Source organism: Lepisosteus platostomus, chromosome 8 (assembly GCF_059453375.1).
Source record: "Lepisosteus platostomus isolate fLepPlt1 chromosome 8, fLepPlt1.hap1, whole genome shotgun sequence".
In the NCBI taxonomy this organism is placed as follows: Eukaryota; Metazoa; Chordata; class Actinopteri; order Semionotiformes; family Lepisosteidae; genus Lepisosteus; species Lepisosteus platostomus.
Window position 1 is genome coordinate 58,682,374 of NC_142618.1, and position 15,828 is coordinate 58,698,201.

The window sequence follows — 15,828 nt, forward strand, 5'->3', positions numbered from 1 at the left end:
CTTGGCCTGTCAAATTTCCCACATGCCTCCCCTGTGTCAAAAATAAGCTCCATGGCAGTGCGATATTTTACAAAAGATTATGAATTTGAAAAGGAAATGATGGGTCAAAATAAAAACAGAGTTGATCCAATCTCACAACAGCAGTGAACGGAGGGTATAGAGTATGCAGACATAATCCTTGTTGTTTGCGGTGTCTCTTGTAGTTGCAGGGTCACGGAGCGAGGTGATCATCAACGACGCCAAAGCACCAGTGGTCAGTAATCAACCAACCCCCCCTCCACCTCCTGCCCCGTCTCTGGTCTTGACTGCCTCGTCTCTGGTCGGCTCTTCCAGTCAGAGCCTGTTGATCGCGCTGCACGCCCTGCGCCAGAGGCTTGACAAGTGTGCGGCCAACATGACTTCTCACATTTACATCTCCCCGCAAGAGGACTCGGTCAGCGACTGCACCGCCAGAATCTCCCAGCTGGAGGTACGGCTCTGCATCAGAGCGCTAAGACCCGTTCAGTCTGCGTCTCGGTCTCGCTGCCCACAGAAGCCTGACTGCTGAAAATGTTCTACTGTGTGAATTGGTGAAACGATGACCGAAATGTTGAATGTTGTGCAATAAGATCATAGTAAAATTTAAACGTTAAAACTCCTGATCATTAAACAGTGAGAGGGGATATACAAAGTACAGAGTTTTGACCGTAGGTTTAACACATTTTAGACAATGTAAAAATGAGGACTTAAAGCTACCTTTAAAAATGTATGGGGAAGAATATAATAAATTCATATTTTAGGAAGCCCTTTGCCTACAAATGTTTCTGTTTAATGGTATTACAGACATAATTTGTATGATACATTTTCTGCATAAGAAGCATTATATTTCTGTAAGATGTGAAAGAGACAAAAAACAATGGACATTATTTCATTTTGTAGGAATTGAAAATTTCTCATTCCACTTAAATCGAAGCTGTGCTTAAACAGCACTCCAAAAATGATTAAAATGATGAGTGTGAACATTTGTGTTTTCATTACAAAATGCCTTGAGCTTCTTTTTACTTGTCATTTGGAATTGTTTTCCAGTAATGCAAAACAAATCTCAAAATACTAAGTTCTTTAATGGAAATATTGTAATTTAAGGCTGTGCAAGGTGAAGTAGACTCCATTTATGATGCCTACATCAAACTGAAAGAGACAATTCTGAGGCAGCTTCAGGGATTGAATGACCCAGACAAGGAGAAGTTTCTTCAGGCAGAACTTGCATTTATAAACCAGAAACTTGGCGGCATGAGAAGCTTTTCTTCTTCCTATTTGGAAAGGTAAGATTCAAAAGTGTTGTGTTATTTTGGTTTGAGCAGAGATGTTTTTGAGAAACAAAATAGGCAAAAGGATTTTTGAGCACTGAACTTCATCTGCTTAACAGAAAGAGAAAACCTGTACTATTAATAATGTACTACGTCCTAGTCCGTAGGTACTGCTATAATCACATCTCCCTAGTTTAGAAACTGTATTTAGGAGTAAATTTCAAATGTGTGAGCACAGAAATGATTCTTTTGAGCTAATTTTCAGGTTGAAACATGTGCCCTCTAGTGACTACAAATTGGAACTGCTCCTGTAAAATCTATGCACATCCTTCACTCCTCATTTGCTCTTTTCAAGAGCATGGGCACTTCTTCCATTTTTTGTTCTAAAATGTAGCGGCTTCCAAGAGAACAGAACCTGTTTAGAAGCAAATTAACTGTTTCTGTATGCCAAGCAGGAGATCTTTGTTTTTCAGTTGTTAGCTTCCTTGTGTGAGTAATTTGTTTTTCTGTCTCTGCAGGCTGAAAGCACTTCGAGCTCTGCTTCAGAGCATCCTGCAGGCCGAAGACATCATCAAAGTGCATGAGGCCAGACTCACTGAAAAGGAAACCACTTCTCTTGACCTCAATGAAATAGAAGGATACAGAGCAGCTCTGAAGGTCAGTAACTTGTTCTTGAGGGTGATTACACCAACTTGTTTGCTTGAAGTAATGTAACAAGATGATATAAATGGGTCTTTTGAATAGATGTTGATAGTTGCATCTGAGCTCTTCGTCATTCCAAACAAAAATGGTTATAAAGGAGATGAATGACTTGGATCAACTTGGAGAGTGTTAGTAATTGCAGATAAAACTTTAAATTGTTGCATGGCGTGATACGAAATTCAGCACTACTCATTTTAACAACGTGCTGTATATAAACTGCATATGTCGCCTTTTCTCCCTTAGCAAATGAAATTAGATCTGGAGGCCAGAAAGGACCTTATCAAAAATATGGAAGTGCATCTGCATAACGCGGTGCATTGGAACAGCCAGATCGATGATTCGTTCCACAAGTGCGATTTGGATCTGTCAAAGTATGCGGAGGTGGTGGGGCAGATGTCCGACCGTTGGCGCAGGATCCAGGCCCAGATTGACAGCAGGCAAGATTTACAATCTTCAACTTTCTGTGAATTACTAACTTTGTAGGACTGAACTGTGGCGCTGCAACACTTGGCATCGGTTGATGCCATGCAGTATGTTTCTCCAATTTATTTTCCAAATAAAGACAGGTGCCAAAACAAAGATGTTTGTTTTCTCCTTGGAGTGCACCTGAAACCAGAACTAAAGGCTTTATGAGTACACTTTTCTGATATTGGTGCCCATAACTGCAGTAACAGTGCAAGAGCTCTTTCAGAACCTTTTATTTAAAAAAAAAAAAAGAGCTAAAAAGTTGTTCTTGCTTTTCAGACTTTGGGATTTGGAGAAGCATTTGCAGCAGCTGAAGCACTTCACACAGACCAGCACAGTGCTCAGAAAGTGGATTGATGAAGCAAAGCAACGCCAAGACACGCTCCAGTCTGGCAAATTTGAAGATACCAAAGTAATTATGGACTATCTGAATCAGCAAAAGGTACTTTCTTTAATATTCAAATGCAGTTTTTTCCTTTGTTGAATTTTATTTTTTAAATGTTTGAATGTAGAATTAATGAACCAAAAAAATGGTAACTGCTAGTAAGGATTTATATGAAACATTAGTATAACATCTGCAATCAAAGGACATAAACAGAGTCAATATACAGTTGTTATTATTATGCCAGAGGAGCCCTTCTCTGGTCCCTGAGGTCCACTGTCCAGCATCATTTCGAGGTTTCTTTAATCATAGGCCATGTTGCTCCGTCCCCCTAAACTAATGTGAACATTGTCTGCCAACATTGAAAACCTTAAGCATTGTGGTGTAAGCAAAAAGAGAAATAAACTAAGGCTTGTTATGCCCCCAGAAGAGCAATCCACATATATTATGCTCCTTCTTGATTAAATGTCATGCATCTTGGCCTGTCTTCCACTTCATTTTCCTGTGCACCAGACTTCCCCGGTATGCTGTGTGTGCTTTCAAAATATTCTTTTGTGCCTTTTGCTCACCCAGACCGTAGTCAAATTTTGAGACCAGAGTGTTTAAGCTCAGAGCGTTTACCTCAGCCCGGGAGGTCACTGCTGCCATTTATGTGTTCACACATTGTGCCTGTTGGCGTGTCAGACTCCACAGTGTCTTCTTACTTGGGGAGGAAGCTGGGGAGTCACATTTTTATCAGGCCTTCGTCATCTCAAATCTTTCCGGGGAGGAAATAATTTTTTCTGTACCTTTTGTAATTTGAAATTTATCATTGTGATGCTTTAATGTTTTTTTTTTTAATCTTTGTTTTTTAACGGGCAGATGCTGCATGCTGAAATAAAAGGAAAGAGGGACAAAGTGGAAGATGTTCAGAAGAATGCTGAGCTATGCTCAAATTCAGTGAAGGTAAATGCTGTTCTGTTGTATCCTGCTGAAATATAGTACATTCTATATAATAATAATAATGTTATAATGTTTCTTTATTAGCCCTTTACAATTTCTTGCATTAGGAATTCGTCTTTTTGCATACCCCAGCTTTTTCTCCAAGGAGACACAGACACACAGACAGGGAGAGAAGCTTGGGGTCAGAGCACAGGGTCAGCCATTGTACAGCGCCCCTGGAGCAGTCGGGGTTAAGGGCCTTGCTCAGGGGGTCAATGGAGTAGGAGTGTGACCTTCCAGTCACAGACGCAGATCCTTAGCCACAGAGCCACCACTCCGCCCATAACAGAACTATTTCCATTAAAAGAGCTGTCAGGAACACCATCTTGTTAATACTGTAGCTGACGTGTTAACTTGGCCACATGGCTGAATGTCTGCGGTACATTCCTGCATCACAGTTGCTGCAGACATGCACAAGGAGAAGTGACTGCACTGCTTGGAAAGTGGGGGGACAAAAGCCGAAATGGTGATGACTGATAAGGAGAAAGGAAACTTAATACTTATCATAGAGTTTGTATTAAGGGACAATAGAGATACTGCATAAAAAATACAGGGATGTGCTCAAGTGACATTTTGGTCAGTTTTTTAGAAACAATCACATTACTTGGAGTGGCTTGTGTCTTGAAGTGTGGTGTTCTTTCATTTTCCAGGATTATGAGCTCCAACTTGCTTCATACAGCGCAGGGCTGGAGACGCTGCTGAACATACCCATTAAAAGGACTATGGTGCAGTCCCCTTCCACTGTCATACTGCAAGAGGTAGCACATTGCATGCCTTCCTCTGTGTTTTTCATTTGCTTTCCACAGATTGACTGTCTTTTGTTCCTATTGTTAAAAAATATAATTTAAATTTTAATAATAAAGTAAGGTAAATAAGGTACTATATAAGGTAGGGAGACGATTCTTTAATTTTCCAAAGCTTACAGTGACAGTTGTACGGCCTCACTGTATTTTTTTGTTTCTGAATATAACATGATTCATTTTCTCATTTAAAATAAACCATTTTGTCTTTCAGTCAGCAGATCTGCAGTCTCGTTACATCGAACTCCTCACAAGGTCCAGTGACTATTACAAGTTCCTGGGGGAAATGCTAAGAAACCTGGAAGAAATAAAGGTATGATATGGAGAAACCTATAGTAAATAGCTTAATTTACGACACTTATGTGTATAAGTGTATACATACATATATAGTATAACTGTGTGAAAATTATGGGAATAGCTTATGTATACACCTGATGTATTTTATCATAAAATAACTTTAGCATCAGATTTGATAAAACATATAAAATCTGAAACTTTACTACAGAGATTAAATGCACTGCAGTAGAAAAAATACTTACCTAGGAAAAGGAATTAACCCTATATTGCCAATAGTAAATTATATTTTTATAAATGACATGTTGCCCAAAAATAAAAAATACAAGGAAATTGACCATTAGATTTGCTGCATTCTGTCAGCTGTGGTCTATATCATTGTGTGTTGATCTTTAAACTTCCATGAGCATAGTCAAAACGTTTCGTGTCTGCTTAGATCAGGAAGGAATGTGATGTGAAATGGAACTAAAACAGAGTTTTCTAGTTTTCTGGAGCAGTGCTTCTGAACCAAGAATTAGGAGCATCCCCATTTGTGTTCAAATAGAGCACTGAATTATACCCTCTGACTGGGGTTTGTAGTCCTGGTCTCTTTGAGCTGCAATCCAGTACCTTTTGTTAGTCACTCAAGGTTGCCTGTTTTTAAAGACTTGGAACACTTGTAAGCCATCGATTTAAGGAAATAATTTGTTCAAACATTTGTCCTTCAGGGCTGAGAGGTATTCAGATTTGTGGTGTATTTTGAAAAGGGACTGTAGTGGTTTTCTTGCAGCTCCTCCTTCTCTGTCACTGATGCTCACTGTGCTGGTGCCCTTTTCACAGTGAACATGAACTGTGTTATTTCTTAGGGTGGTCTTTCAGAGCTTTGCTTTTGCTCTCTGCCAGATTTTGCATCATGTCTCCGCGTTCCCAACATTACAACTTTTGTAAATAAATGACATTTCTTCATATGTCTGTATGTAAGCTCTGGCAAAAGTATTGGACAAGTAGACACATGTTTTTTAACACGTTGTTGAAATACACATTTGATGGTGATAAATGGGTGAGAAGTCTTGTGAATAATTGGCATGGAGTATTTATAGAGGTCTTCACTTGTGCACTGTACAGTTATGTAACTTTAATAGCTTACCTTTTGAGATGAACATTTTCTCTCTAATTAGAGCTGTAGGAACAGGAGAACCCTTTCAGTCAAGTTGCTCAATTATGTTACTGTGATGCCATGGTTGTCTGAAGCAGAAAAGATTTTGCGGGTACCTACGGAGAGGAAAACATGTTTTGCATGTTCCAAGACTTTTTGGAAATCCTGACAACCCCCTAGAATCGCAGATGACTTGAAGTGAAGTGGGCAGCTGAGAATGACATCATCTGCCCAGAACTGATTCATCAGAATGAATCTTCAAAATAGCACAGCCTGCACTGTTTGACATCACATGGCTGCTGCGTCAACAAACTGTAACCACTGATCCACACCCCTGTGCAGCTGTTTTGGGGAAGTGGTCAGGACTTGTTACTGGAAGGTTGTGGGGTCAAATCCCAGGAGAGACACTGCTGTTGTACAAGGCACTTCATGGGTAGTATCTCTATTGATTAGTCCTGTTGGTGACAAATCTGAATCAGCATAATAAATTTACCGTTATATTGGCACAAGAAAACATTGACGCCCCTGGTTGAGACTTAAACTAATTTTCTTCTTATATGAATAGGTGATGAGTGATGTTTCTTTTGATGCTGATTTAAATTCCGCTCCGTAGGTGCTCTCAAAATAGTAATTTAAATACTATTAAACTTTAATACAGCAGACATCTCTGTTGGGTGTGCACTTTCTTTTGCTGTACAAAATGAATATGCAGACTAGTTTTATGTAATCATAGACACCCAGGGCGTAAAGTAATTTTCATTCTGAAACCATTTGCGCCACTGTGCAGAATATGAATTTATTAATATTTGAGTTTGTGTTTCCGATCGTTATTTATGGCATTGAATCCCATCCATGGCAGAATCTCAATAAAATAATCTTGGTGAATTTATTGGGATGGTGTTTGAAAGAATGAGACAAGTACTACAGTTATCATGCACTCTATATTATTAATATCTAGTAAAGCTGTAGATTAGGTCTCCTTTCTGTTCATTACTGTGGTCTTTATTGTTCTATACTCAATAATCTGTATTCAATAAGACTTCATCAGAGTACATATAATACATGATTGTAATAGCAATATGATACATCAGAATACAACAAAGAAACTCTTGGCAATATAGTGTTTATTTGATTTTTGCATGCATATGGCTAAAAATTGTTACTAGGATGTAAGGAAAAAAATATGAAATATGTTGTTGTATGCTGCAGTCACATTTTAAATGTTTTTATTAAAAAAATGAATGGCTGTTTGAATTAATGTTCACAAATTCTGAACAATTTTGGTTCTTCCATAAACCCCTTTAATTTGGCTGCTTTTTGGCTCTGGTGTTTGTTTCACTCCTGGTCCTGAAGTGTGTTCTTTTAAAAATTGGATTAGCAAAGCCTTATCGTACCCTTTTGTCACATCACAATCTACAGGATCACTGTATTGTGCTAAAATTAAATTTATCTATATATCCTCTGTGCATAGCAACCGGTTTCTATAACATCACATCAAAATTGCTTCAGTTTACTTTGAAGTCAAAATTCTAAAAGGGTGTTGCTGCATTCCCTTTGTATCTGGATTCATCCGATTGTGTATCCTTGAATACAGTGCTTAACATCTTAAACGAACAATAACTTAAGTTTAAAATCCAAGACATTGTATTTTAGAGAGTTTAGGGATGAAACCGGAGAAACAGCTGGATATCTGGTCCATAAAATTCCATTAGTTTACAAAAGCACTACACATGAACAATTGATGCTTACTTGTGATTTTGTTGCTCCATAGTAATACCAGTAGGAGGAAAGTGTAGTCTATAACCAAATTGGGATTTTGTTTGTGTGGTAATTGGCAACAAAATATTACCGCATGCATTGGAGAATCAAAATTTGTCAAAGAGCAAGTAAAATTAAAGGGGTTTACAATGATGAAATGTTTTTTTGGGGTATGCCAACATGCATAGTAACAACTTACAAGAAGCCTCAATTTTTAATTATTCAGATAAGGAACACCAAGATTGAACTTTTGGAAGAGGAGCTGAAACGGAGGAAAGATGACAGTAGTGACCAATCCCAAAAGAATAAAGCTCTGGAAGATGTCCTAGCCAAATACCGACTGGAGCTGAATGAACATAAGGAAAGATTATCGTCCATGGAGACTGTCAAAATGACACAGGCAATGGAGTACAGCGCTGCAAAGCAGAACCTGGACAGCACTTTCACCCAAGTTAAAGACCTGTCCGAGCAGGTGACCAGGCTAACCTATCAGATTGAGGAAGAAAAGAGGAAGAGGAAACTGGCTGAGGAGCGGTATTCCAGTCAACAGCAAGAATTTGATCTCGTCATCAAAAAGAGGCAGAAAGAGCTGGACGACGTCAACTGGGAAAAGATCGACATCGAAAAGACAGTCAAGGACAAGGAGCGAGAGATCGAACGGCTGAAAATGCAACTGGAGGACGAGGGAGCTCGAAAGCGTGAATTCGAAGCCGAGCTTTCAAAGGTAAGGAACCAACACAATCAGGAAATAATTAACCTTAAGAAAACGTACGAGTCAGAAATCCATGTCACAAAGACAAGTGTCCAAAAGATAAGCATGCAGAGAGAGGAGGACTCGACAGCACTGAAGTTACAGCTCGAAAGAGTTATGTCAGAAAAGAGGGACTTGGAAGATGAGGTGAGGAGATTGAGGACTTCAATCAGTCAAACGGAGGCGATGTGGAAGAAAGCTGAAGAAACAGTGCACCAGCAGAAGGCATCTGGCACTGAAGAGTACAGAAAGCGAAGGGAGGTCGAGATCGAGTTACAGACCATCATCAGGCAGCGGAGTGAAGAAGGCCAGAGGCACAAAGAGGCCCTTGAGGATGCATCCAAAGCAATCCAGGACAAAACCAAGCAAAACAGTGAGCTCAGGCAGAACCTGGAAGAGGAAGCACGAAAAAGAAAAGCCCTGGAAACAGAAAACACTTCTCTCAGACAAACTCAGATCAGTCTGCAGAAAAAACACGAGTCTTCTACGGAGGTCATAAACAGGCTGAAGTCAACAGAGCAGGAGATCAGTGTGGTCAAAATAGAACTGGAAAGGCAGACGAGGGACAAGAAGAAAGCAGAACAAGAAGCTGTCAGACTCCAGAACAGGATTAAAGACTTTCAGGAGATGGTTGACAGGCTGGAAGCTGAAGTGGATGATCAGAAGAGGGTAGCAAGGGAAGAGTCTGCAAAGAGAATAGGTTTAGAAGCAGAAGTAGCTAAGATGAGCCAGTCCTGCAAAGGACATCTGAATACAATCAAAGAGCTCAGAGAGCAGCAGGAGCACATTTCCATAATAAGTAAAACATCTCAACAAGAACTGCAAAGCCACCAAGACTCCCTAAACCAGAGCCTGAAAGAGCATAAACTTGTCACTGATAAGCTGAATGCTGACCTGAAAACCCTGCAGAACAAACTCCTTCAGGAGCAGGCAAACGTCAAAGAAGCAAATCTCAGAAACGAGCAGCTGTACAGAACCATTGAGGAAAAGAGTAAGATTATCAATGAGAACAAGTCTGAGATAGAGAGGCTGCAAAACCTCACTGAGAACCTGACCAAAGAGCATCTGAGGTTAGAGGAAGAGTTGAGGTGGCTGAAGCAGGAGAGGGACGAGCTGAAAAAGAGCAAAGACGATGGTGAAAGCGAAACCCTTTCTCAGATCTCGTTCCTGCAACGTCAGCTGCAAGACAGCACCAAACGATCACTCGAGCATCAGACACTTGTTAATGAGTTGTCCAAGGAAAGGGAAAAGTTGAAACTGGAAATTGAAAAATTCCAAAAACAAACAACTGAGGTACTCCTATAACTATTTTCTCATTTAAAAAGTCTTTAACTTGTCGTCGGATTTTTTGTTATCCTTGCAAAAAGCTAGTTTCCATGTTTTGGATTTTGGGTTTGCATGCTTTCCTTTTTTGATTTACTTATTACAGCAGCTAGTATCTGATGTTTGTTTATCACTGTGAGCTTCATTGATTTTTTTCAGCAAATACATTAAATTCATCTCCATTCCTGTGTGATTACAAGCTTTGGAAGACTAGACTGCCTAAAAATGAAAACTAGTTATACACAATAAATATGAATGATCCAGTGTAATATATTAACATGTATTTAATGAGTTAGTGTATTAATCCGTTATAGGAAGCAGTGTATGTGAAATTTACTACAAAATCCCTGAACATCCCAAAAACTCATAAGCATATTCTGTTCATTCTCTTCTTCAAACAAATCATGCTTCAGCAATACTTATCTATACTTTATTATATTTCCACCTAATATGCCTGATCTGATTTAGACACTTTTGGAACCATTGATTAATTTAGTTTAGGAAAAGCAAGTATCAAAATGAATGATTTGTTTAAATGAGGAGAGTGGATGGCATTTGTAGAAAAGTGGTAAATGTGTTGAATGTCCTCATATAGTTCACCGATTTTATGATGATTGTTATAATGCCTGTTTGAAAAACATGGAAAAGATGTCTGTGATAGAATGCTTGGCTTTGATGCTTTAGGTTTTTGTACATGTGTATAGTTTGTTTATTGAATATACATTTTCAATAGAACAACAGCTTACTGCAAGAGTGATTCTCTGAATAAGACCTTTTCAGGCTGTTTCATTTTCATTTTCGATAGTAGTAGGCAAAGGCAGTGGTGGCCAGTTCCATTTCTAGAGAGCTGTAGGGTCTGTACGAATTTCAGAGGTCTCTTCTCTAATAAATGTACTCACTAAGCTCATGTTTAACTTACTTGGACCAGTCGGAACACTTTTCAGAGGTCTTCAGCTGTTGATTATTTTTTTAAAGAGACTTAGAAAACCTACTGGATTCCTGCCTCTTTGGACTTAAGTTGTGCTCTTTCCTCGAAGAGCTCTTTAAACCTAAGTGCTTTATCTGGTAATGACATTCCCTAAAATGTGTATAGAAAAGACAAGTACATAAAAGAGGGACAACATGTTGTATTCTGATGATTACAAGATCTGTACATCTTGTCAGGTATTCCTAAATCATATTCTACAGTTTCACGAGGTACATTGCTAAAGTACAGTGCTTTTCTTATTACCTTGTTTTCTTGTTTTTGCAGACCTCCTCCTTGGTTCATGCATCTCAGACTCAGTACAATGAGCTTTTGCAAGAGAAGGACGGTCTTATACTGAAGATCAAGCTACTGGAGCAGGACAAAGCTAGAATGCAGAAATATGAAGACGAACTCAGCCGCATCAGGGTTTCCCTCGAATCTGAAATTCGCATGAAGCAACGCCTTCAAGATGAAAATCAGCAGATTAGGAATGATTTCAATTACTGGAAAAGCCAGTATGAGCTGAAAGAGGACTTAGCCAGGAAGGGTGAGACAGAGAAAGATAAGCTTGAGAGAGAGAGAAACTCGCTGAAAAACGAAGTTGAAAGGCTTGTAGCGGAGTTAAAACTGATGGAGGAAAGATATAAAAATCGTTTGAAAAGCACGGAAAGGGAAATGTCAGAGTTGGAATCCACAAAAGAAAGCATGGAGAGGGAGCTCAGAAAACTCAACCAGCGTCCCTACGCTTACAGCAAAGAAACCCAGACGGACACGAACGTGGTCACGGTAGATTCTTCCAAACTTGTGTTTGACGGGTTGCGTAGAAAGGTCACGGCTAATCAGTTGTACGATTGTGGGATTATTGATAAGCTTACTCTGGATAAGCTTCTCAAGGGACAGAAGACAGTAGATGAAGTGGCCCTAGACATCCAGCTCAATTTAAAAGGAACAGGGGTCATAGCGGGCGTGGTGGCCGAATCGCAGGGGAAGCTGTCCATCACGGACGCCAAGAAGAAGAACTTGATCTCTCCGGAAAGTGCTGTGATGCTATTAGAAGCGCAAGCAGCCACGGGGCACGTTATCGATCCCAAGACAAGCGAAAGGCTTCCAGTGGATGTTGCCTGTACCAGGGGCCTAGTAGATGGAAAGGATAGAGACGCGCTGCTCACAGCCGAAGCGGCTAGCGCTGGCTTCAAGGATCCGTACACGGGCAAGCTTCTGTCCGTCGGTCAAGCAATGAAAAAGGGACAGGTCGACAGAACAACGGCAATCCGTTTGTTGGAGGCGCAGGAGTCCGCCGGAGGTATAGTCGATCCAGTCCTCAGCGTGTTCCTTCCGAAAGATGCGGCCCTTGATCGGGGGTTAATTGATGAGGATCTCTACAGATCTCTCAATAAGAAACCAACCAGTTACATAGACCCTGCAACGAAGGAAAATGTCAGTTACATTCAGTTGAAAAAATTGAGCAAAGCCGAGCCTCACACTGGTTTGCTGCTCCTTCACTTGAAGCCTCAGCAAGACATGACCGTTTCAGGACTCAGAGGAGAAGTTCCCATTAAAGAGCTGGTAGATTCAAACCTTTTACAGAAGTCGGATGCAGAAAAATTGGCTGCAGGACAACTCTCCAAACAAGATATTGAAGACAAACTAAAGTCTTACTTGCGTGGCTCAAGCTGTATTGCTGGAATTTATGATGAAGCCAATGACAGAACACTCTCCATCTACCAAGCAATGAAAGAAGGGCTGCTTAGACCTGGCACCACTCTGGAACTTCTGGAAGCCCAAGCAGCATCAGGGTTCATGGTGGATCCTGTTAATAATGTTTGCTTGACAGTGGAAGAGGCTTATAAGAGATGCATAATTGGCAGAGAGTTTAAGGACAAACTCTTGGCTGCTGAAAGGGCTGTCACCGGATACAAAGACCCATCAACGGGGAAAATCATTTCATTGTTTCAAGCCATAGAAAAGGAACTCATTGAGAAAGGACATGGCATCAGGTTGCTGGAAGCTCAGATTGCAAGTGGTGGTATAATTGACCCCAAACACAGTCACCGCATAGACGTTGATGTTGCCTACAAACGTGGGTATTTCGATAAAGAAATGAACGATATCTTGTCTTATGAAGGGGATGACACCAAAGGTTTCTTTGACCCAAACACTGAAGAAAATCTAACATATCTGCAGCTTAAAGACCGGTGCATTAAGGATAAACAGACTGGTCTCACCCTACTTCCACTGAGAGATAAGAAGAAACAACAGCAGTTGACCCAGAAGAACACCCTGCGCAAGCGCAGAGTGGTGATTGTTGATCCTGACACTGACAAGGAAATGACAGTACGTGAAGCTTTTCACCGGAACCTGATTGACTATGACACATTCTTGGAGCTCTCCGAGCAGGAATGCGAGTGGGAAGAGATAACTATCACTTCATCCGACGGCACGTCAAGAGTAGTAATTGTTGATCGGAAAACCGGCCAGCAGTACGACATTCAGGACTCTGTAGATAAGGGTGTCATTGACAAATCGGCATTGGAGAAATATCGCTCGGGGTCCCTGACCCTTACGCAGTTTGCAGACATGCTGACCACCAAGAGCACCGGGGAAGTCTTGGTCAGTTCTTCTAGTCTTGAATTTACCAGCAGGAGCCCCACATTACTTGCACCTGGCTCACCAGCTACCCCAAGAAAACTTTGGTCTGGCGTCTCGATAAGTCTTTCGCCCCCCTCCGATCTGTTAGAAGATCAAAGTCCGATCGCAGCTATATTTGACACCGAAACCATCGAAAAAATAACCATAACCGAAGCGGTACGACGGGGGCTTGTGGACTCTATCACGGGGCAGCGGCTGTTGGAGGCTCAGGCCTGTACTGGAGGCATCATAAATCCCTCAAATGGTCTTCGGCTCACGTTGGATGATGCGGTAAGACAGGGCATCATTGACCAGGACATGGCTGTGAGGCTGAAGGCAGCTTATAAAGCATTTGTAGGCTTTGAAGATGTGAAAACCAAGCGTCAGATGTCGGCGGCGCAAGCAATTAAGGAGAAGTGGTTACCGTATGAAGCTGGGCAGAGGTTCCTTGAGTATCAGTATGTCACAGGAGGCCTGATGGAACCCGGTACTACTCAAAGGAGAGGTATTGAAGAAGCCATCAGAAAAGGCTGGCTGGATGGAAGAGGAGCTCAGAAACTTCAAGATACCAAGCGCTATGCCAAGAGTTTGACATGTCCTAAAACCAAGCTAAAGATTTCATACAAGGAGGCCATGGAAAATTGTATGGTGGAGGAAAACACCGGGATGAAATTGCTGCAAGCATCCTCCATGTCCTCTGAAGGAATCAGCAGCCCCTACAACGTTTCATCTGCGCCGGGGTCCCGCTCCGGGTCCAGGAGCGGCTCAAGACGAGGCAGCGTAGATATGTCTTCAAACTTTACTTTCAACTACACCTCCTCCGCTTTTAGCTCCAGCTCTCTCTCATAATACAATAGGGGGATCTGAGATTTGTTACGTTTCTCAAAACGTAGAGGAGACCAAGTTCAAGTTTTAAAGGGGAGTGGCTGTGGAATAGATATACACAATATTAGGCATTTAGCAGCTGTTTGGTATTTAGCTACAATACTTAGTTATACAGGGCAAGGGATTATTTTTTGCAGCTAGTTTTGTTTCCTTATTTTTCATCTGCCTGGTATATGTTCTGACAGATTTTTTTTTTTTTTGGTTTTACTCGGTCATGTACTAAAAATATCTGATTTTCTTTAGGAACTGTGTGGATTTTTTATTCTTCTCTTCACAATGTCCTTACTAATTCCTTAAGTTTCTTCTTCGTAGAAAAGCCAATAATGAATTTTTGAAAATGATACCCCTGTTCCACAGAAATGTCCAGGGTCTGCAACCTAAAGTGGCTCAACTGTGCGTGTTCGTCTTAGCCGTTTTAATCACAATAAGGTAGCAGATATAAAATTATCGTTTGCACTGTGGAATCTGAAAGGGCTTGCACCACCATGCTTTGGCTCTAGATTTTAGGCTCTCTTTTAAGTGTTCTTCAGCTGTACTTTAGGAATTGTGAGCATTACATCCCAATATTAATTTTGCAATTCATTGCTTACCAATGCATTCATGATGCGTAAGTTGAATTCGGCCGTAATGAGACAGGCACGAAGCTGCATAGAGGTGAGATTTTTCAGTGTATTCTGTTACTGCCTAGAAACAGCAGTGTTGTGGCCAGTTCCTTTTGTATTAGTTTTTTTTTCCATTTTGTAAAATGCATAAATGCATTCACGAAACGGCGAAGCAAATAACCATCTGTACTCGACTTTAATTTTTTCCCTCCATTATGGAGACGGAATCAGGTTTTGAAAAACAACTTTGTACTCTTGACGTTTTCCACTGTGATCTGTATGCAATCCCCCCCCCCCAAAGAATGAAATGCTGCACAAATAAACATGACTAATATCTTTCAATGTGCGCTTGGTAATAAACCTTTTTATAGAATAACTGTTCAGTGTTTTCAGTGTTATTATTTGCGTATATATTCAGACATGAAGTGAAGCTGCAAGCAGACATGCTCTCTAGGTGGACATCTGCTTCAGCGCTGCCCTGAACTGTGTCCGCACTGCAGACCTGTCCTTCATTCAACCATTACACCTCGCGCGTTGGGAAACACTCTTGTTGCTGTGGTGGCGTTTCTTTGAATTAATTCGATCGGAATGTTTTAAAGCCTGAAAACGTGACTTATATAAAATACCGTGAGGAGGAAAACATAATACATCTGATAACATAGCCAAACGATGGGGCGGCGAGTCCCGACATTTAGCTGCTGCAAACTATATTTGGGGCTCATGAGTGCTTTCCTGCAGATGGGACCAGCCAAGAGGAAGCGACTGGAGCTGGTAACTAGGATAAGAGGAATAGCATGTGAATGAACTGCACTTACGAGCCCCTGTTACAGTGCAAATGTTTCTCACATGCGAGGGCTTTGACCCCACTA

General features: G+C 40.9%; 1 protein-coding gene across 2 annotated transcripts in view; it reads left to right on the top strand.

Annotated features, from left to right (window-relative positions):
* The window catches only part of dspb (desmoplakin b), a 29,333-nt gene extending 13,998 nt beyond the window's left edge, over positions 1-15,335 (top strand). The window contains exons 15-24 of one of the 2 annotated variants that reach the window (XM_088644059.1): positions 204-469; positions 1,123-1,301; positions 1,805-1,943; positions 2,232-2,425; positions 2,733-2,895; positions 3,697-3,780; positions 4,467-4,574; positions 4,831-4,929; positions 8,030-9,847; positions 11,130-15,335. In XM_088644059.1, coding sequence (XP_088500185.1) covers positions 204-469; positions 1,123-1,301; positions 1,805-1,943; positions 2,232-2,425; positions 2,733-2,895; positions 3,697-3,780; positions 4,467-4,574; positions 4,831-4,929; positions 8,030-9,847; positions 11,130-14,321 — 6,242 coding nt within the window. In that variant the 3' untranslated portion in view covers positions 14,322-15,335. The remainder of the gene's footprint in view (positions 1-203; positions 470-1,122; positions 1,302-1,804; positions 1,944-2,231; positions 2,426-2,732; positions 2,896-3,696; positions 3,781-4,466; positions 4,575-4,830; positions 4,930-8,029; positions 9,848-11,129) is intronic. The other variant, XM_088644062.1, reaches the window with a different exon arrangement.
* Positions 15,336-15,828: the final 493 nt, after the last annotated feature.